The sequence below is a fragment of the Mobula birostris genome, chromosome 24 (genome assembly GCF_030028105.1).
Source record: "Mobula birostris isolate sMobBir1 chromosome 24, sMobBir1.hap1, whole genome shotgun sequence".
NCBI classification, from domain to species: domain Eukaryota; kingdom Metazoa; phylum Chordata; class Chondrichthyes; order Myliobatiformes; family Myliobatidae; genus Mobula; species Mobula birostris.
The window spans coordinates 53,138,471-53,161,298 of NC_092393.1; the positions used below are offsets into that span (position 1 = coordinate 53,138,471).

At 42.9% G+C, this 22,828-nt stretch overlaps 1 protein-coding gene across 1 annotated transcript in view; it reads left to right on the top strand.

Moving 5' to 3' along the window:
* The first annotated feature begins 1,695 nt into the window (after positions 1-1,695).
* Positions 1,696-22,828, top strand: part of chmp6b (charged multivesicular body protein 6b) — a 38,881-nt gene continuing 17,748 nt past the window's right edge. The window contains exon 1 of the mRNA XM_072242723.1: positions 1,696-1,907. Within this exon, the coding sequence (XP_072098824.1) occupies positions 1,845-1,907 (63 nt within the window). The 5' untranslated portion in view covers positions 1,696-1,844. The remainder of the gene's footprint in view (positions 1,908-22,828) is intronic.

Genomic DNA, 22,828 nt, shown 5'->3' on the forward strand with positions numbered 1-22,828 from the left:
CATTCCGGAAAAACATTGTATCATTTCTTAATGCATGCATTACTGAATGACAATAAAAAAAGGACTGCGTGTCCTCATAATCTAATCTAATCTAAAGTCCTAGAGCGTGATTACTGAGAAGTCATGGACACCCAGTAGGGTAGCTACAAGAACTGGACCACTGACAGACACAGTGGATGTTGGAGATGAGACATGGAGACATCATGTGGACCAGAAACTGGATGCTCAGCCAAAGAACACACCTGAGTCGACTGCATCCAACAAGAAGGACACATTCCAGCCACCGGACTTACCTCTCAGTGATGGTCATGTTACCAGCAGCAAAGTGACACCTGCAACAGAGAAGGTTGACTTTGACAAGACACCTGCCAAACCTGATGCCACAGGTCTAGAGGCGCCATCTTGAAAGAAACAGCGCCACCCAAAAGACTGGCATAGCGAAGTTAGTTACGGACTGTTACTTAAAAAGAGAAAAATCAACTGAAAACACCGTTACTGTATTGTGAAGGCATGTTATTTGAATATGGTTTGTTAAAGGGAAATTGAATGTTTTGTTACAAATACAGCTTATGATACAATAATCTAATGGGAGAGGAAGTGTAATGTATGGATCTATTTCTTGCAGCACAGTGACTCCCCTTAGCGCTAGTCATTGACTGATAACTTACACAGGCAAATTGATTTGTTGCTTTCTCTGCAAAGTGAATATACTGTGCATGTTAACTTCACCTCAGAGTGTGTGCCTTTATTTATTTGATATGTAGTTGTACAGACACAACAATTGGGTATATTTAAAGTGGAGGTTGATAGGTTCTTGATTAGTCAGGGCATCAAAGGTTACGGGGAGAAGGCAGGAGAATGGGGTTGAGAGGGATAATAAATCAGCCGCGATGGAATGGCGGAGCGGCCTCGCTGGGCTGATTGGCCTAATTCTGTTCCTATGTCTTTTGGAGAACGTGCAACTTGCTCTCACGGCAAGAAGTGGTTGCTGTGAAAAGCATTGTTGCATTTGAGGACGGGCTGGATGAGGATATGTGAGAGAGGGCACTGGACGCATGGGTTCCCAACCTGGGGTACACAATCCCTTGGATAACGGTAGGGCCCCTTGGCAGAAAAAAAAGGTTGGGAACCCCTGCTTATATTGGACTGGAGCACAGACAGGCATGGGATGGTTGTACTGAAAAGCCTACGTTTGTGATGCATTTCTATGTAATCCCATGTGATTTGTTTGTCCATTTAAGCATAGAGCTGTACAGCACAGTACAGACCCTTCGGCCCACAGTGTTGGGCTAGCCTTTTAACCTACTCCAAGAACAATCTAACCCTTCCCTCTCACATAACCCTCCATTTTTTCTAACATCCATGTGCCCATCTCTAAAGTCCACCATAGGATGTAGGAGCAGAATTAGGCCATTTGGCCCGTTGAGGCTACTCCCCCATTTCTTCATGGCTGATCCAAAGACGATTTACTGTCATTTCCATAGCAAAATCAAATGACACAAAAGTAAAGTGTTGTGCAATTGTTCCCATTCGCATTCCATCCCGTTATTTCTTTAAAAAGTGACCCATAGCTGCAAAAATATTGTTATTTTTATTAATGTATCGAATCTTGATCAATGAATTAATCCTTTGCTGGAGTAGACGCAGGATTTCGAACTGACGGCGCGCCGTACGCCTTGACCCTGGCAGCTCCCCGTAGGTGGAGCCCGGGCGTGGTTACCAGGGGGACGGCGCGGCCTGGGCCGGGCCTCCGGGCGTTTGGGGACGTTTCCCAGCCGGAGCTGAGCGGGTGGTTGCTCTCCTTGGGACGGGAATGTGGCCGGGCCCGGACCGAGGCAGCGCAAATGGGAAACTTGTTCGGCAAGAAGAAGCGGTCCCGAGTGACCGAGCAAGATAAGGCCGTGCTGGTGAGCGGGATGGAAGGCTGGGGGTCGGCGCGGGACGGGACAGGACGGGACGGGATCGGATCGCACCGGGATGGGGTGGGAAGACGGCCCTTCTCGGGACTGTAGGGGACGGTGATTGTAGGAGAGTAAGGGCGCACACCACCGGGTGCTTCGGCCCTCTCCCCCCAGGCCGCCGGGTCCCCCTGTCCCCACTCTAGCCCCTCTCAGGCATCTGCTGACTGAGGGTCTTGCAGTTATGCTTGACTATCGTTCCTCAGCTCCCTACAGCTGTTTTGGCATCACAGCGCGGTTTACGGGTTATTCGGCCCATTGAGTCACCGATTCTATGTAAAACTAGCCCTGTCAATCTTTCTGAACTGCCCTGCAGATTCCCCTGCAATTTAATGCACTAATTAAATCTGCTTCCACCACCTTGTATTTTAATCTTATTGTAGTCATACAGTCTGCATTTATACCGTAGTTAGACAAATGCCGGAAGAACAGGGCCAGTAAGTAGCAGCATGAATGGAAAGTGAAACCAGTTCTGATGAGAGACTTCTGATCAGAAACATTAACTGGTTTCTCTTTCCACAGATGTTGCTCGACTTGCTGAGTTCTTGCCATATTTCTGTTTTTGTTTCCGATTCCAGCAACCACTTTTATTTGTTTTTCATCTAATCTATTGGTATGTTCGAGCATTTGGTCTGTAACTTAATGTATCTTGGCAATTCAAATGTCAGAATCAGGTTTAATATCACTGGCATTTGTCGTGAAATTTGTTAATTTTGCAGCAACAGTACAATGCAATACATAATACAGTAACAGAAAAAAACTGAATTGCAATACATGTGTTCAAAGTCCATTCAGAAATTGGATGGCAGAGGGGAAGAAGCTGGTCCTGAATCATTGAGTGTGTGCCTTCAGCTTCTGTACCTCCTACCTGATGATAGCAATGAGAAGAGGGCATGTGCTGGGTGATGGGGGTTCTTACTGATGGATGCTGCCTTTTTGAGGCCTTGCTGTTGAAGATGTCTTGGATACTTATGGAGGCTGGTGTCCATGATGGAGCTGCCTATGTTTATAATTGCATACAGCTTACTTTAATCCGGTGCAGTAGCCCCTCCCCATACCAAACAGTGATTCAGCCAGTTAGAATGCTGTCCATGGTATGTCTGGAGAAATGTGCGAGTGACATACCAAATGTCCTCAAGTTGATACGATAGGGTCTTTTAAGAGACTCCTGGATAGGTACATGGAGCTTAGAAAAGTAGAGGCCGTAGGTAATTTCTAAGGTAAGGACATGTTCAGCACAGCTTTATGGGCCAAAGGGCCTGTATTGTGCTGTAGGTTTTCTATGTTTCTATAAACTCCCGATGAAATATGGCTGCTATCACGCCTTCTTTGTAGCTGCATCAATATGCTGGGCCCAGGCTAGATCCTCAGAGATACTGACACCCAGAAACTTGAAATTGTTCACTCTTCCCACTTCTGAGCCCTCTATGAGGACTGATGTGTGTTCCCTCGTCTTACCCTTTCTGAAGTCCATGTTCAGCTCTTTGTTCATACTGATGTTGAGTGCAAGATTGTTGCTGTGATGCCACTTAAGCTGAAATATTTCCCTCCTGTACACCCTCTTCTCTCCAACAATGGTTGTATCTTCTGCAAATTCATAGATGGCATTTGAACTGTGCCTAGCCACACAGTCCTGGGTGTAGAGAGAGTAAAGCAGAGGGCTAAGCACATACCCCTGAGGTGCGCCAGTGTTGATTGTCAGCGAGGTGGAGATGTTATTTCTGATCCACATAGATTGTGAATAATTACTCAACTCTTGGGCAAGTCCTTGCTTCCACCGCTTCCTTGAGCGGCGTGTCCCTGGTTTCAGCCTTTCTTCAGCTGAGAAAAATATTCTCCCAGGATCATATCCAAATTTTCTATCCCTTACCATAAACCAAAGCCTTCAAGTTTTTAAAAACTTCTGTTTCAGGGGGAAAAATGTTCTTTTCTAGTTGTTTCACGGAAATTTGTCAGGGAAACATCTGCACAGAGCACACAGTCTCAGAATAGAGGGTCATCCTATTGGAATGGAGATGAAGAGGAATTTCTTTAGCCAGAGAGTGGTAATCTGAGGAACTCATTGCCATAGGCAAGTGTGGAGGCCAAGTCATTGGGTATATTTAAGGCAGAGATCGATAGATTCTTGACCAGGGCATGAAGGGATATGGGGAGAAGGCAGTATATTGGGGTTGAGAGAGAGAATTGATCAGCCATAATGAAATGGCAGAACAGACTGGATGGGTTAAGTGGCCTAATTGTGCTCCTATATCTTATGGTTTTATAGCACATTAAATTATTAATCCATTTGTCTGCTAACAAGTAAAAATAAATTTAATTGATAAAGTCCTTTCAAAACTTTCTTGGTGGACTTTAGTGAAAAAAAAATCTAATAACTTGCATAATAGTTTGGCACACTCTAGATAGGCTGAAGAGCCTTTCTGTGCAGTAGTTTTGTATCACAGTACCCTGTGCCTTTTATAATTTAGTACACCTCGTTCAAGCCAGCCCCTCTACCCAGCTTCCTGTACTCTTAGAAAAATCAAGCCCATCTTGTACAGCCTCTGCATAACTGAACTAGCCCATCCCAGACAATAATACTGGTCAATGCCGTGGAATGTGTGAGTTTTCCCCTGGTGCTCTGGTTTCCTCCCACAGTCCAAAGACATACCAGGTTAATTGGTCATTGGAAATTGTCTTGTAAGGGTTAATTGGGGTTGTGAGGTTGGTTGCTGGGGTCAGAAGGGCCTGCTCTGCACCGCATTGCTAGCTAGCAAGCAAGCTAAATAAATAAGAAAGAGAAAGAAAGAAAGACCTCTGTAACATCTCTTGTGCAATCATGTCCTTCCTTTAGTGTTAGGACTCGAACTCAAGCTTTTTTCTGAATTTTCTCTCAGTCCACTGTTCATCTTTCCATTCCTGTATTTCTTTTGGAATTTTCTCCACTGTGTCATTCTTCCCGCTGTAATGTAACATTTTCCATTTCTCAGCACTAATCTTCATCTGTCAGCTCCTCAAGTGCTGGTTCCACCAGCGTGGCTTTGTCTTCTTGAAGCTTAATGTCACCCGTCTTGGGGCTTGCAGTGCCTCCAAGTTTTTTTTTTCTTATTATCTGAAAATTCAGAAAATTGTATCCTATGCATCAAAGTCTTCAAAGTAGATTAGACCAACCCCCAGGTCACCCTCAAACTGCACTTTGTTTCCAATACAAAAAGCAACCTATCACTAATAGTTTTACTTTCTTTCCTATCTCTGCTACTACAGCCCTTTTTTTTATTCCTGGTGTTGCAACCTTGATTAAAAAGTCTATTTTGTATACTTACGCAAATGCTTTCCGTATGTTTATGTACACTGCATCAATTGTGTTCTCTTTCTGAACTCCATTATTTTAAAAAAACTTATCAAGCTAGACACAATTTGCCCAGGTCAGTATGGACAAGATGGAGCAAAGGTCCTGATTCCGTGCTCTATGACTCTGATTCCTACCACTAACAAGCCATCAATGCCACCTCCAGATGTTCCCATTTACATTTACATCAGCATTTTTCATATTGTGCGATTTTCACCTTCATGAACTCTGCCACTCACCTGCTCGGCTCCATACTTTTGTTGTCTAATCCTCCAAGTTTCCCATTCTCAAATATCCTTTGTCCTTGAACTTCAAATTTAACATCAAATTTTTGTAGTACCATCTCACCATCTCAAAAGTTCAAAGTAAATATTTTCAATCAAAGTACAGATATGTCACCATACACTACCCTGATATTCATTTTCTTGTGGGCATACACAGTACAGTACCAGCGGCCCAAGTTGAATTCCTGCCGCTGCCTGTAAGGAGTTCGTACGTTCTCTCCGTGACCGTGGGGGTTTCCTCCAGGTGCTCCACATTCCTTCCACAGTCCAAAGACAGACCGGTTGATTGATTAATTGGTCATTGTAAATTGTCTCTTGATTGGGCTAGGGTTAACTTGGGGGATTGCTGGGTAGTGCGGCTGGAAGGGTCAGAAGGGCCTACCCCGCACTGTGCACCAATAAATAAGTAAATAAATGCCCAAGAAACATAATAGAATCACTGAAAGACCATGCCCAGCAGGACAGACAGAAAAAACTAATGTGCAAAAGATAAGACTGTGCAGATACTGAGTAAATAATAAACACTAAATATTGAGAACATGAGATGAAGAGTTCTTGAAAGTGAGTCCATTGGTTGTGGGAACATTTCAGTGACGGGTTGAGTGGTTCAAGAGCCTGAAGCTTTCAACCTTCTATGGATTATTTTGATCCTGTACACACCCTACCCCCAATTCCACACAGTGATGCAGCCAGTTAGAATGTTCTTCACGCTACATCTGTAGAGATCTGCATGTGTTTCCCAGATTGTTCCTCCTTCACTTGATGTAAAGGTTCAGTTATTTCCAATGTGATCTGATGTTAAAGCCCAAGAATTTTAGTTCAGTTTCTTTATTCACAATTAATTATAAATATACTCTCACTATTACAGAGCTATTGGCCCTGACCCTTTTTTGTTATTGCAGTGTATCTTAGCCATGGGAAAGGTTATCAGCGAAAGGTCATCAACCTGAAACATTAATCTAATGGTTTTGTTTACATCTGTTATTTATCTTCCTGCTCTGCTTAGTTGAGCATTGTTAGACAAAAGAAATGTGTGAATAAGGATGTTGAAGTAGAAAGTCTTAAGGATGTTTTCGTTGATATGACACACATCCTGGGAAATAATTGTCTAATGATCATGTCCTCTCCAATGCTCAGAGCATAAACAGAAATGGGAGTAGGACATTCAGCCGCTTGTGTTGAGTAAATTCAGTGAGATCATGGCCAGTCTCTTATCTCAGATCCACTTACCTGCACTAATCCCATAATTCTTCAATTCCACTTTTAAAAATCTGTCTGTGTCTTGAATATATTTAGTGAGTGAATGACCACAGCCCTACTGAGTACAGAATTTCAAAGGTTCACTTCCCTCTGTAAAGAAATCATTCGTCCTGAATGGCTGACCCCTTATTTTGAAACTCTGAATTCTGGTTCTAGACATCCCAGTTAGGGAAAATAACAATTAACTGCTTTGTCAAATCCCTAAGCATTTAGTATATTTCAATGAGATTATCTCTGATTTGTCCAAACCTCACCAAGTACTGGCTGATGTGCCTGATCACATGTACAATGAACTTTCCAGCCTAGGAATCTTTTCTGAGTTCCTCTTTCTATGCCTTTCTTTTGATAGGGAGAGCAGGTTTGCACATTATGTTCCAGATGTGGTCTCAGTGGGGCTTTGTGTAATTGAAGCAACATGCTCTTTGTACTGAAATCCACTCATGTAATGGGGCAGTATGTTATTTCCTAATATAAGAAGAAATAAAAGCAGGAATAAGCATTCTGCCGCAGGGTTTCGGCCCAAAATGTCGACTGTACTTTTTTCCATAGATGCTGCCTGGTCTGCTGAGTTCCTCCAGGATTTTGTGTGTGTTGCTCGGATTTCCAGCATCTGCAGAATTTTTCTTGTTTGTGATAAACATTCAGCCCCTCTATTTTATGAAATGTTCTTGTTTACACATGGATCACCAGTAATTTGCATTGAACTAGAGCGCGTTTAAATGTTTATTTTTAATTCAAAAACACGGATTTATATACATTAAAGAAAAGGTTAGAGAAAATTTGGTCACAGTAAGCATTTGCAAGTTCTTACCAAAGTCCATACACAGTTTATGAAAGGAATTTATTCCTGGAAAAGGAGAAATATATGGAACAGTGGGCTTAATGCAAGAAGAGTAACATTTAGAACAGCACAGCACTGACCCTTTGGACCATGAGATTCACCCATCACTTTAAAAAGATTGAGGTACAACGAGTATGATAAACATTTGAATGCTTTTGCTTTCATCTGTTCCCAAGATTAATTTTGAGGGCGGCTGGCTCCCTCTTCACCTGTGTTTGTTCAGGCATGTTAGTTGGCAAGCTGAATGCACTCTTCTTTTTTGCATGAGGACAGAAAATCCCTGGCCATCCCTTGTTGTTTGTGTGTTAATATACCTATAGGGGGAAACCGCATCCTTGTTCCACTGTTCTCCAGCATTGGATGTTTAATTCGAGTAATTGTTGGAAGCAGTGGGGAAAGGAGTAGGTGTTCTATTTCCTACAAGAAGCCATTATTTCTGTCTGGACATTTTTTGGCTGAGAATTCTGCAAAGCCCAAGTTCACTTACCAAGGTAAAGAACTGAGATGCTTGCAATCAAGTATTATGTTAATATTCAACTCCAAGTTGGACCGTCTAGTTAACATGGATGAACTGACATTGTGGTTGACCAAACTTCATTTCATTACGGCTGTGTAACTGGTGGCCTGCAGTTGTCATTGGACAACTGATCAGCTCTATAGACTGCAGTGGTAGTTCTGCTTGTGTGTTTTGAGGAAGGGTTCTGATCTAATTATTGTAGTTGTTTTCTGATGGATATTTCGACAGCATCCACATATTGCACGGATAAAGAGTCTTGACCCTGTCTATTTCCCTTTGTAGGTGTTGCCAGACCCAGCGTTGCAAAAGATTGCACAGCCTGTTTCAATTTGACAGCAAGAAAAAAGAAATTGCTGACTGTCTTTTGCAGGGCTGTCTGTGCACCAGAGCCAAATAAATTTTGAGTCATCATTTTTATATATGGAAACAACAAGTTAAAACCGAGAAGTACAGAGTTCATGTTCTTTTTTGTTCAAGTAAAGCAAGCTGTTCAGACTAGTTTCTCTGGTAAGAACTGTCTATGGAGTGAAATACTTGCTTTGAATGATCTGATGTGCAGAGTTAGAATGGTATTATGTTCCCTGACAACAAATTGCTAACCCTTGGAATGAATATTGACAGGGCTGATTGGATGTAGAAAGGACATTTCCAGTACTGGGAGAGTATAGAACTAGAGCACATAATCTCAGAATAAAAGGATATCCCTTTCGAACAGAGATGAGGAAGAATTTCTTTAGGCCAAAAGACAGGGTCATAGAGCACGGCAGCACAGAAACTGGTCTTTTTGGCCATTGTGCTGAACTGTTATTCTGCCTAAACCCATCAACCAGCACCTGGACCAGAGCTTTCCATGTCCATGTACTTATCCAAACAACTCTTAAAGGTTGCAGTCAGACCCTCATCCACCACTTCCGCTGGCAGCTCATTTCATAGAAACATAGAAAATAGGTGCAGGAGTAGGTCATTTGGCCCTTCGAGCCTGCACCGCCATTCAGTATGATCATGGCTGATCATCCAACTCAGAACCCTGTACCTGCCTTCTCTCCATACCCCCTGATCCCTTTAGTCACAAGGGCCATATCTAACTCCTTCTTAAATATAGCCAATGAACTGGCTTCAACTGTTTCCTGTGGCAGAGAATTCCACAGATTCACCTCTCTCTGTGTGAAGAAGTTTTTCCTTATCTCGGTCCTAAAAGGCTTCCCCTTCATCCTTAAACTGTGACCCCTCGTTCTGGACTTCCCCAACATAGGGAACAATCTTCCTGCATCTAGCCTGTCCAATCCCTTTAGAATTTTATACGTTTCAGTAAGATTCCCCCTCAATCTTCTAAAGTCCAACGAGTATAAGCCTAGTCGATCCAGTCTTTCATCATATGAAAGTCCTGCCATCCCAGGAATCAATCTGGTGAACCTTCTTTGTACTCCCTCTATGGCAAGAATGTCTTTCCTCAGATTAGGGGACCAAAACTGCACACAATACTCCAGGTGTGGTCTCACCAAGGCCTTGTACAACTGCAGTAGAACCTCCCTGCTCCTGTACTCAAATCCTCTTGCTATGAATGCCAGCATACCATTCGCCTTTTTCACCACCTGCTGTACCTGCATGCCCACTTTCAATGACTGGTGTATAATGACACCCAGGTCTCGTTGCACCTCCCCTTTTCCTAATCGGCCACCATTCAGATAATAATCTGTAATATTAAGATAATAATTTCATGCTTGCACTACCCTCTGTGTGAAGAAGCCTCTCAGATTTCCCCTCAAATATTTCACTTTTCCTTTACCTATGTCCTCTAGTTCTAGTCTCACCCAACCTCAGTGGAAGAAGTCTCCACCTATACCCCTCATCATTTTGTATATCTCTATAAGATATCCTTTCATTCTCCTGTGCTCTGGGGAGTAAAGTTCTAGCCGCTGTTTCCTCTAAAGCTGTGTAGCTGCATAGCCTTTGTTGCCACGCAGCTGGAATTTTCTTTTATAAATTAAATTTGTGCAGTTTTCAGACGTGTAAAAAACTTCCTGCTCAGAACAATGGATGGTTTGCACATCTGAAACAAGAAAAATTGGAGGGAACTTTGGTCCTAGTCTATTCAACCTTCCCCTGTAACTCAGGTATTCAAGTCCTTGTAAGTATTCTCTGTAAATGTAAATTTACTCTTTCAATCATATTGCTCTCTTTCCTGTAATTAGGTGGCCAGAACTGCACACAGTGCTTGGCCTTACCAAAGTCTTATACAACACATCATCAAAGACACACTATCCCTACCACGAAGCATCGTGGTGGCTGCATCATGCTGTGGGGATGCTTCACTGCAGCAGGCCCCGGAAGGCTTGTGAAGGTAAAGGGTAATCCTGGAGGAAAACTTGATGCTGTTTGCAAGGGAACTGCATCTTGGGAGAAGATTTTTTTTCCAGCAAGACGATGACCCAAGCGTAAAGCCAAAGCTACATAGGAATGGCTTAAAAATAATGAAGTTAATGTCCTGGAGTGGCCAAGTCAGAGTCCAGACCTCAATCCAATTGAAAATTTGTGGCAGGACTTGAAACGGGCTGTTCACTCCCGATCCCCCATGCAATCTGAAAGGAAGAGCCTTTTTCTGTTGATCAGTGTAAAAAAAACCCAAATAAAATCCACTGTGATTCAGTGTTATAAAACATGAAAACTTTGGGGGGTGGGGGGAGATACTTTTTATAGGCACGATAGCACAGGAACAGGCCCTTCTACCCATCTAGTTTGGGCCAAACTATTATTTTGCCTAGTCCCATTGGCCTCCACTGGACCATAGCCTTCCATACCTTTCCCATCCATGTACTTGTCCAAACTTTTCTTAAGTGTTGCAGTCTAACCCACATCCACCACTTCCTCTGGCAGCTCAGTCCACATCCGCACCACCTGTAAGGTTAAAAGTTTGAGAGAGCCATGGTTTTCAAGGGATATTGGAATTCCACCTTTCTCCAATTTATGAAGCCAATGTACCAAAATCTTCCTTTATATCTCTAGAATCAACAAAAAACTGCACATAACAAGACAGACAAACAACCAATATGTGCAAAAGGCTGTGCAAATGCAATAAAAACCCCAAAATATAACAATCAATAAACAATATTGGAAACATGAGATGAAAAGTACTTGAAAGTGAGTCCATAGATTATGGGAACAGTTCAGTGATGGGACAATTGAAGTTACTCCCTCTGGCCCAAGAGCCTGATGGTCGAGGGGTGATAGGCCTTGGACCTTATTGATTAGTTTTGAGGGGATGATAGTATTGAATGTAGAGCTGTAGACAATGAAGAGCATCTTTATTGTCCAGATGTTCCAGAGTTGAATGAAGAGCCAATGGAATGGCATTTCCTGTTGACCTGTTGTGACGGTAGGCAAATTGGAGCGGATTCAAGTCACTTCTCAGACAGGGTTTTGTTACCAATCTCTCGAAGCACTTCATCACAGTGGATGTAAGTGCTACTGGACGATAGTCCTTGAGGCAGGTTACTTCATTCTTACGCACTGATATAATTGAAGCCTTCCTATCCTTTTGCTCTTAATCCTTAGGTGGCATCCGTTAGTCTCGCGAGACCGTGGATCTGCGCCTGGAAAGTCTTGCTTCAGACTGTGTTAGAGCAGCGTCTGTTGTGGCTGTAGAGGCCCACACGGGAGTGACCGTCTCAGCTGCAGCGACTGCACTTGAAGGCGCTGTCCTCCAGTGTTGTCTTGGTGCTGTTTTTCCGACGAGTGCACTTTTCTTCAACAGCAAGCCTCAGCTTCTCTTCTCCTCTTTTTAGACCACTGCGTAGTTTCAGCCTCCAGTGAGAGCGATTGCTTGCGATGTCCTCCCACCTCTTGATGTTCATTTTCAGTGACTTCATGTCTCCCTTGCAAACGTCTTTGAAACGAAGATGGGGCCGCCCTTGTGCTCTCTTGCCGGAGGCCAGTTCCCCGTACAGCAGGTCTTTCCAGATCCTCCCGTCTGACATGCGGTGTATGTGGTCCAGCTAGCGGAGACGGTGTTGTTGGGGCAGGGTGAAGAGGCTGGGTATCTGGGCGTGGGCCAGGACCTCATTGTTGGTGACTCGGTCGGTCCACATGATGTCCAAGATGCGTCTCAGGCTGCAAAGGTGGAAGGCATTGAGACACTGCTCTTGTCTGTAGTAGAGGCTCTTAATATATCTGTAGAAACCCTTGGATTCTCCTTCACCTGCTAGAGCGACCTCATGCCTTCTTTTAGCCCTCCTGATTTTTCTTAAGTGTCTCTTGCATTTCTTCTACTCCTCAAGTACTTAATTTGCCCCATCCTGCTGATATCTGCAATACACCACCTTTTTCTTAACCAGAACCTCAATGTCTCTTGAAAAACAAGTTCCCTAAACGTGTTATCCTTCCCTTTATTCTGAGAGGAACATGCAAACTCTGTACTCTCAAAATTTCACATTTGAAGTACATCTGCCAGAAAACAACGTGCCCCAATCCACACTTGCCTGATCCTTTCTGGTACCAGCAAAAATGGCCTTTCTTCAGTTTAGAATCTTAGCCAGAGGGCCAGATCTATCCTTTTCCATAATTATCTTGAAACTAGGGTATTATGATCACTAGGTGCAAAGTGTTCCCCGACACAAACTTCTGTCGTCTGCCATTTCTCATTCCCTAATAGGAGATTGAGTATGGCACTCTTTAGTTAGAACCTCTATGTACTGATAAAGGATGCTTCCCTGAGCACATTTGACAACTATACCATCTAGCCCTTTTATAGTGTGACAGTCAACATGTTGAGAGCTAAAATCACCTATTGTCACAATCCTCAAGTTTTCCTTAAATATTTTACCTTTCACCCTTACCCCATGAACTCATAATTTTGAACATCTTTATCAAATCTTCTTTCATTCCAGGGAAGATATTCTAGGGCAGGGCTTCCCAACCTTTTTATGCCATGGACCAATACCATTAAGTAGGGGGTCCATGGACCTCAGAATGGGAACCCCTGCTCTAGGAAATAGTCCTAACCTATAACTTAAGTTCTCAAGTCCTGGCAACATCCTTGTAAATCCTTCAATCTTATTGATATCTTTCCTGTAGATAGGTAACCAGAACTGCACACAAGACTCCAAATTTGGCTTCACTGACATCTTATGTAACTTCAACACCACTTCCTTAGGTTAATATCTATCAGTTTCCTTTAAAAGCTGTCTCATCTTTCCCAACAATAGTAGAAAATCTGCACTGTAGAATGGTACTATTTGAGTCCATTCTTCCCATACTAGTTTAGGAAAGTGCTACCTAGCCCACTCCCACCTTCCAGCTCCAGGTCCATAGAAATGAAGTCTTGGCCCTTAAAGCGCATGTCCTTAGTACATTTCAAATTTAACATGTGTTTCTGCCTTTGCAGCCCTTTTCCATCAGTTAGTTTCAAACCCCTACTATCTCTTGGGACTGAGGTTTCTTTCTCCTCTCCTTTCTAATTCTTAGAAACATAGAAAACCTACAGCACAATACAGGCCCTTCAGCCCACAATGCTGTGCCGAACATGTACTTTAGAAATTACCTAGGGTTATCCATAGCCCTCTATTTTTTGAAGCTCCATGTACCTATCCAGGAGTCTCTTTAAAGACCCTATCGTATCTGCCTCCACCACCGTTGCCAGCAGCCTGTTCCACTCACTCACCACTCTGTGTTAAAACTTACCCCGACATCTCTTCTGTACCTACTTCCAGGTACCTTAAAACTATGCCCTCTCATGTTAGCCATTTCAGCCCTGAGAAAAAGCCTCTGACTATCCACATGATCAATGCCTCTCATCATCTTATACACCTCTATCAGGTCACCTCTCATCCTCCATCGCTCCAAGGCCGAGTTCACTCAACCTATTCTCATAAGGCATGCTCCCCAATCCAGGCAACATACTTGTAAATCTCCTTTCTATGGTTTCCACATCCTTCCTGTAGTGAGGTGACCAGAACTGAGCACAGTACTCCAAGTGGGGTCTGACCAGGGTCCTATGTAGCTGTAACATTACCTCTCAGCTCTTAAACTCAATCCCATGGTTGATGAAGGCCAATGCATCATACGCCTTCTCAACCACAGAGTCAATCTGTGCAGTAGCTTTGAGTGTCCTATGGACTTGCTCAAGACCCTCTGATCCTCCACACTGCCAAAAGTCTTACCATTAATACTATATTCTGCCATCATATTTGACCTATCAAAATGAACCACCTCACACTTATCTGGGTTGAACTCCATCTGCCACTTCTCAGCCCAGTTTTGCATCCCATCGATGTCTCGCTGTAACATCTGACAGCCCTCCACACTGTCCACAACACCCCCAACCTTTGTGTCTTCTACCGGATTATATTGAAACTATATCTTGTTCATGGAAATAGGTTCTTCCTATTTACTCTTATTTTGAACATCTCATTAAATTTCCCCTCAGCCACCTCTGTTTAAAAAAAATAACCCTTTCTGGGCCAGTCTTGCCTCTTGGCTTCTATTTTCCACTTGCGACAACAAACTCAAATATCAGAGCACTCTCCGGTGGAATCACATCTTTCATCAGATTTAACCAGATTAGTATAAATTGCACAACTGTGGTGAAACTTACAATATGATATATAGTTCCATTTTCATTGCGGGTTAGTATATGTTCTTGAACAATATGAAATCTGTAGTTTATTTTTTAATATAGTATTGTCACATTTATTCTTGTTTTGTTCTTAAAATTTTCAGCTCTGAACTGATTCCACAATTTATGGACTTGCTTTCAAGGACTCTGCAACTTATGTTCTCAGTATTTTTATTACTTAATTTTTATTTGCCCAATTTGTGTTTGGCACATTGGCTATTTCTCAATCTTCGCTTGTCTGTAGTTTTTTTAAATAAAGATTCAAATGTATTTCTTTGTTTTACTGTGAATGTCTGCATGAAAATGAATCTCAAGAGAGTAAATGGCGACATATACATACTTTGACCATAATATGATAAGTTTTAATCTGCAATTTGAGAGGGAGAAGGGAAACTCGGAAGTGTCAGTATTACAGTTGAACAAAGGGAACTATGGTGCTATGAGGGAGGAGCTGGCCAAGGTTCAATGGAACAGTACCCTAGCAGGGATGACAGTGGAACAGCAATGGCAAGTACTTCTGGGAATAATGCGGAAGGTGCAGGATCAGTTCATTCCAAAGAGGAAGAAAGATCCTAAGGGGAGTAAGGGGAGGCCGTGGCTGACAAGGGAAGTAATGGACAGTATAAAATAAAAGAGAAGAAGTATAACATAGCAAAGACGAGTGGGAAGCCGGAGGATTGGGAAACTTTTAAAGAGCGACAGAAGGTAACTAAAAAGGCAATACGGGAGAAAAAATGAGGTATGAAGGTAAACTAGCCAAGAATATAAAGGAGGATAGTAAAAGCTTCTTTAGGTATGTGAAAAGGGAAAAAATAGTTAAGACCAAAATTGGGCCCTTGAAGACAGAAGCGGGTGAATTTATTATGGGGAACAAGGAAATGGCAGACGAGTTGAACAGGTACTTTGGATCTGTCTTCACTAGGAAAGACACAAACATTCTCCCAGATGTAATAGTGGCCAAAGGACCTAGGGTAATGGATGAATTGAAGGAAATATATATTAGGCAGGAAATGGTGTTGGATAGGCTGTTGGGTCTGAAGGCCGATTAGTCCCCAGGACCTGATGGTCTGCATCCCAGCGTACTTAAGGAGGTGGCTTTAGAAATCGTGGACGCATTGGTAATCATTTTCCAATGTTCTATAGATTCAGGATCAGCTCCTGTGGATTGGAGGGTGGCTAATGTTGTCCCTCTCTTCAAGAAGGGAGGAGGAGAGAAAACAGGGAATTATAGACCGGTTAGCCTGATGTCGGTGGTGGGAAAGATGCTGAAATCAATTATAAAAGATAAAATTACGACACATCTGGATAGTAGTAACAGGATTGGTCCGAGTCAGCATGGATTTACGAGGGGAAATCGTGCTTGACTAATCTTCTGGAATTTTTTGAGGATGTAACTATGAAAATGGACAAGGGAGAGCCAGTGGATGTAGTATACCTGGACTTTCAGAAAGCCTTTGATAAAGTCCCACATAGGAGATTAGTGTATTGGGGGCCGAGTACTGACATGGATTGAAAATTGGCTGGCTGACAGAAAACAAAGAGTAGCGATTAACGGGTCCCTTTCGGAATGGCAGGTGGGGTACTGCAGGGTTCAGTGCTGGGACCGCAGCTGTTTACAATATAAATGATTTAGATGAGGGAATTAAAAGTAACATTAGCAAATTTGCCAATGACACAAAGCTGGGTGGCAGTGTGAAATGTGAGGAGGATGTTATGAGAATGCAGGGTGACTTGGACAGGCTGGGTGAGTGGGCAGATGCATGGCAGATGCAGTTTAATGTGGATAAATGTGAGGTTATCCACTTTGGTGGCAAGCACAGGAAGGCAGATTATTATCTAAATGGAGTCAAGTTAGGAAAAGGGGAAGTACAATGAGATCTAGGTGTTCTTGTACATCAGTCACTGAAAGCATGTAATCAAGTACAGCAGGCAGTGAAGAAAGCTAATAGCATGCTGGCCTTCATAACAAGGGGAATTGAGTATAAGAGCAAAGAGGTCCTTCTGCAGCTGTACAGGGCCCTGGTGAGACCACACCTGGAGTATTGTGTGCAGTTTTGGTCTCCAAATTTGAGGAAGGACATCCTTGCTATTGAGGGAGTGCAGCGTAGGTTCACAAGGTTAATTCCCGGGATGGCGGGACTATCATATGTCGAAAGATTGGTGTGACTGGGCTTGTATTCTCTGAAATTTAGAAGACTGAGAGGGGATCTTATTGAAATATAAGATTGTTAAGGGATTGGACACGCTGGAGGCAGGAAGCATGTTCCCGCTGATGGGTGAGTCCAGAACCAGAGGCCACAGTTTAAGAATAAAGGGTAGACCATTCAGAACGGAGTTGAGGAAAAACTTTTTCACTCAGAGAGTGGTGGATATATGGAATGCTCTGCCCCAGAAGGCTGTGGAGGCCAAGTCTCTGGATGCTTTCAAGAAAGAGATGGATAGAGCTCTTAAAGATAGCGGAATCAAAGGTTATGGGGATAAGGCAGGAACTGGATACTGATTGTGGATGATCAGCCATGATCACAGTGAATGGCGGTGCTGGCTCAAAGGGCCGAATGGCCTACTCCTGCACCTATTGTCTATTGTCTATTTGATAATTAATTTAATTTGACCTTTTGAAGTTGGAGTTAGAAGAAAATCCAATTTAAACTATATATTTGTCCACCACTGGGGGGTGCTATTGCCCACACTGTAGCCTACTTAGCTTTCAAATGGCTTTGAGAAACAAGCAAAATCAGGTTTATTTTCACTGGCATTTATTATGAAATTTGTTGTTCTGTGGCAGTAGTACATTGCAATAGATCATTTTAAGCAACTAGAAATTACAATAAGTGTGTGTATGTATATATGTGTGTGTGTATATATACACATACATATACATCCACACTCATATATTTATATATATGAATTAAATCAAATAAGAGTATTGCAAAAAGAGATAGTAAGGTAGTATTCATGGGTATGTTATTCATTCAGTAATCTGATGGCAGAAGGGAAGAAGCTGTTCCTGAAATGGTGAGTGCGTATCTTCAGGCTCCTTTATCTCCTCCTCGATGGTAGCAATGAGAAGCCGGCCTGCTTTGGGTGGGTGAAGGGGATCCTTAATGATGGATGCTGCCTTTATGAGACATCACCTTTTGAAGGTGTCCTCAGTGCTGGGGAGGCTGATGCTCATGATGGAGCTGTCTGAGTTTATTACTGCAGATTGCAGTGGCCCCTCCATACCAGTAGAGGGCGATGGTGATGCAACCAGCTAGAATGCTCTCCACGGTACAGCCGAGGAAATTTGCAAGTCACCTCCTTTAACTCCAAATGAAATACACCCACTGTTGTACCTTCATTGTAATTGCATCAATATGTAGGGCCCAGGATATATTGACACTCAGGAACTTGAAACTGCTCGCCCTTTCCACGGCTGATCCCCTGATGAGGACTGGTGTGTGTTCAGTTTACACTATCAGGGCCTGACTCCTTGTGAAGGTTCACCATCTTGAGAGATGTTTTGATGTCGGCCTCCAAGACAGAGATGACAGAGTCACCAGATACTTCAGGGATTTGCACAGGTGTATTTTTATTCTCCCTTTAAAAGCATCAATAAAAGTCATTGAGTTGACCTGGGAGCGAAGCATCTAAGCCATTCATCATGTTAGGATTCATGGCTAATATGCAAGGGCACAGTTTTAAGGTACTTGGAAGTAGGTACAGGGATAAGTTTTTTACGCAGAGAGTGATGACTGCGTGGAATGGACTGCCAGCAACAGTAGTGGAGGTGGATACGATAAGGTCTTTTAAGACACTTTTAGATAGGTGCATGGAGCTTATAAAAATAGAAGGCTATGGGTAACCCTCGGTAATTTCTAAAGTAAGTACATGTTCGGCACAGCATTGTGAGCCGAAGGGCCTGTATTGTGCTGTAGATTTTTCTATGTTTCTGTGATCTGGCCTTGTAGGAAGTAATGGCCTGCAAACCCTGCCAGAGCTGATGAGCTTCCAATTCCATTTCTGACTTCAATTGGAATTGTTTTTTTTCACTCTTAAAATAGTCTTCCGTCGGTCATACCTGGAAGACTTGTATAAAGTTCTCATCCTCAGCAAACTGAATTTCCTGGTTCATCCACGGCTTTTGGTTTGGGCATGTCTGGTATATTCTTGAAGGCACACACTCATCCATTCAGGCCTTGATGAAGTTGGCGACAACTGTGCTGTATTCATTCAGTTTCGAAGATGGGTCCCAAAATGTCCTGTCTACTGACTCAAAGCAGTCCTGTAAGCACTCCTTGCCTCCTTTGACCATACCTTCTTGGTCCTCACCACTGGTGCTGTGGTTTTTAGTTTCTGCCTACATGCCGCAAATAGAAGTATGGCCAGGTGATCGGATGTTCCAGAGTGTGGGCATGGGATGGCACACTTAGCGTTCTTGATGGTGGCATAATTGTGGTCAAGTGCATTGGCTCCTCTGGTTCCACGGGTGCTATGTTATCAGGGCTGAAGCTGGTCTGATTGAAACTCCCTGCAGTGATAGCGAAGGCATCCGGGTGTGCTGTTTCGTCACTGCTGATCACAGTGCTCAGCTCTAACAGTGCCTGCCTGACATTGGCTTGAGGTGGAATGTATGCCACTTTCCCTTTAGAACAAAGACAAGGAAAAAGTTCTTTACTCAGAGGGTGGTAAATCTGTCCAAATCATTGTTGAAGACAGTGTGGCGGAATAGTCATTGAGTATATTTAAAGCAGAGGTTGATGAGTTCTTGGTTAGTAAAGACATCAAAGGTTATGGGAAGAAGACTGGAGAATGGGATTGTGAAAGATAATAAATCAGCCATGATGGGCCAAATGGCCTGATCCTACTCCTATGTCTCATGGTCTTATCTTTTGGCTAATATTACCTAACAGATCCTTTATCGCTTTAAAGTTTGTGGGACTTGGCTATTGTGTTCAAAGTTTGGTATCGTATTTGTCCGGCAATCAAACTTCCAACAGATATAAAAGGCAGCCTAAAAATAGAAAGGGTACTGTGTAAAAGCAGGTACTTCAATATTTTCTGTAAAGGAGAAAGTGGTGATTCATCTTGCCTTATATGGAATTCTTATTTAAATTGCTAACAAAAAGACTTTATTAGTTATTTATTATTTAAGGTAATTTCTAAAACATATCCATGTATATGGTGAATAAAGTATATTTTTGATCCTTGATAACTGAGTCTTCTGAAAGAACTACAGGTTTCCCCCGCCATCTGAAGGTAGAGCTTTCCTATGAAATGGTTCGTAAGCCAGAATGTCATAAAGTGAAGAAGCAATTACCATTTATTTATATGGGAAAAATTTGTGAGCATTCGCAGACCCAAAAAAATAACCTACCAAATCATGCCAAATAACACATAAAACCTAAAATAACAGTAACATATAGTAAAAGCAGGAATGATATGATAAATACACAGCCTATATAAAGTAGAAATACTTTTCTACAATCATTGCCGCACTGTTCTCCATAGCGAAAATCTCACGCCAGTGCTCTTGGCAGAAACACGGTGCAAGTGCTCTCGGCAGAAACAATCTCCAGTAACCCTTAAGCTATGAAGCTGCCAAATCATACCAAATAACACATAAAAATACACAGCCTATACAAAGTAGAAATAATGTATGTACAGTGTAGTATCACTTACCGGAATTGGGAAGACAGCACCGAGCACACTGATGATGGTGTGTTAGGCGGAGTCGTCAGAGGATGGGGTGGTGCAGTAGTCCCCAACCTTTGGGCAGTGAACCGATACTGATCTGCGAAGAATGCAGCGATAGCCGGGACGCACCCAGCATATCTTTAAGAAAAAAAGCCAAAATAAGCAAGCTAATTAATTAGGTGCCGCCCGGCACGTAAATGTTGGCCCAGATCAGAGGCGACGCAATTGGCAATCGCCTCTGATCTGGGCCGACGTTTACGTGCCGGGCGGCACCTCATTAATTAGTTTGTTTATTTCGGCTTTTTTTCTTAAAGATGTGCTGGGTGCGTCCTGGCTACCACTGCATTCTCCACAGCAATGTATTGGTCTGCGGCCCGGGGGTTGGGGTGGTGGGATACTAGAGTGTCATCTCATCGTCATCTGTTTCTATCAGGGCAGGCAGGTCATCTTCTTCTATGTCTGCCTGCCTCGACGTCGAAGGTCGAGGTTCGTCGTATGCTGTGGCTGATGTGGAAGGCTTGAAAAACGACAGTATGCTTGACTGCTTAGCTTGGCGCATTTTTCTATCATACAGTTCTTTGTAAGCACTCAAATCATCCTGCAAATATGCCCTAAACCGATGTACCCTTTCAAAATTAAAGTCGTACTTTTCTGCAATCATTGCAGCGAAAATCTCATGCAGTTGCTTCACGTTCAGTTCCTGGACGACTTCACTTCTGGTCCGTTCGCTACTGCATTCGGTTTCGATTGTTATCTTTTCCTCTTCCAACTGCATCAGCTCTTCATCTATCTGTTCTTTGTCATGGGATGCCAAAACCTTTTCAACATCATCTTCGTCAACTTCCACAAGCCAAACTCACTTTGTCCTTACTTCATTCACCACGATCAAAACGCTTAATTATGCCTAAGTGTAACACCCTTACGAGCTCTTTTAGGCTTTTCCGATACCTTAGAACTGATCTTGCTAATGGCTGTCCACAGGCACGTGTTTAAGCAATGCCGGCTAGAATGCAATTCTGTGGGAGGAGCTTGGCTGCTCGGGGCGCGCGCTGCTTTTTTCGTAACAGTGAAAACACCTTCTGTTAGCAAAAACAGGTAACTAATGTAGGTCTTTCGTAACAGTGAAGTTTCGTAAAGCGAACGTTCGAAAAGCGGGGGACACTTGTAATGAGTTGGGAGCAAAAGTCTGTCACACTATGAGGGCATTAAACATGTTGTTTAGGTCGAAGCTCTTGCTGACTTTTCTTCATCTCTTTTGAATTGTTTTATACCCAGCATGGAACCTGGCTTTCTTATCACTTTATGTTCTTTAAACTCCATTCCTTTATCCACGATCAATTTGAAATTGTGTGTCATTGTGAGTTCCCGTTTCAGTTTTCTTTCTGAGACTTACTTAGAATTCCCACCATCAAAATGGCCATATTTGATTAAACATTGCTGAAGCTTCATATGTAGCTCAGTGATTATTTATTCTGTGATACCATTTCATGTCTATAGTTTGATTGCAATCCCACATTCAAAATCAAGTCATTAGACCATCTATATACTACTAAAACTCTCATGCTTTGTCTGTCTGTTTGTGACCTCCAGTTAGCACAAATGGTGCATTACAGCGGCACTTTTTTTTAGCTAAATCGAATTAAAATGTGCTAACTTACAGAACGCAGGCAAAGTTCAGGGTTATATATTTGTATAAAATTGCTCATTCGCCAAAATAAACAGCTTCCCTTTTAACCCGAGACCCGATCGGCCATCATGGAAATCGGGACGCAACAGCCCAACATCTCAGCAGCAACACCTACCTGAGCAAAAGGGCAGGTCTGCTGTATTTCGAGGGGTCACATTCTGCTAATCACCACCATCAGTATGTGCAGCATTGGGACAGATCTAATTGCCACCCATCAATAATTACATCTTATTGTAATGACGTACTTAGAGACACCCATAAAACCCTTAAAACCCTTTGCTGCAGTCAAAAGACAGCGGTGACTATATCACATCCATTTAGGAGAGTGACAACCACATCATCAAGAATAATCAGCATCCTTTGGTGTTACTGCTTTGTATCTTCTATCCAGCATTGGGGTAAAAAAAAAAGGTCAGCCTAATTATGCCGTGTGGAAAGGGAAGGGGGACATTATGGTCAAGAGATGACAGCAGGCGTCGTCAGGAAATGCCAAGGAGAGGGAGAGAACAAGAATCGGATGAGCCCGGGGCCGCACGACTCCAGGATCAAAGAGTCAGGACAAAAAAGATGAGAGAAGAAGAGACAGAGGAGGAGAGGCATGCACGTCTCCGGGATCAGAGACAAACAGCAAACAGCAGAAGAGCTGAAGAGACGGGGGATGAAAGGA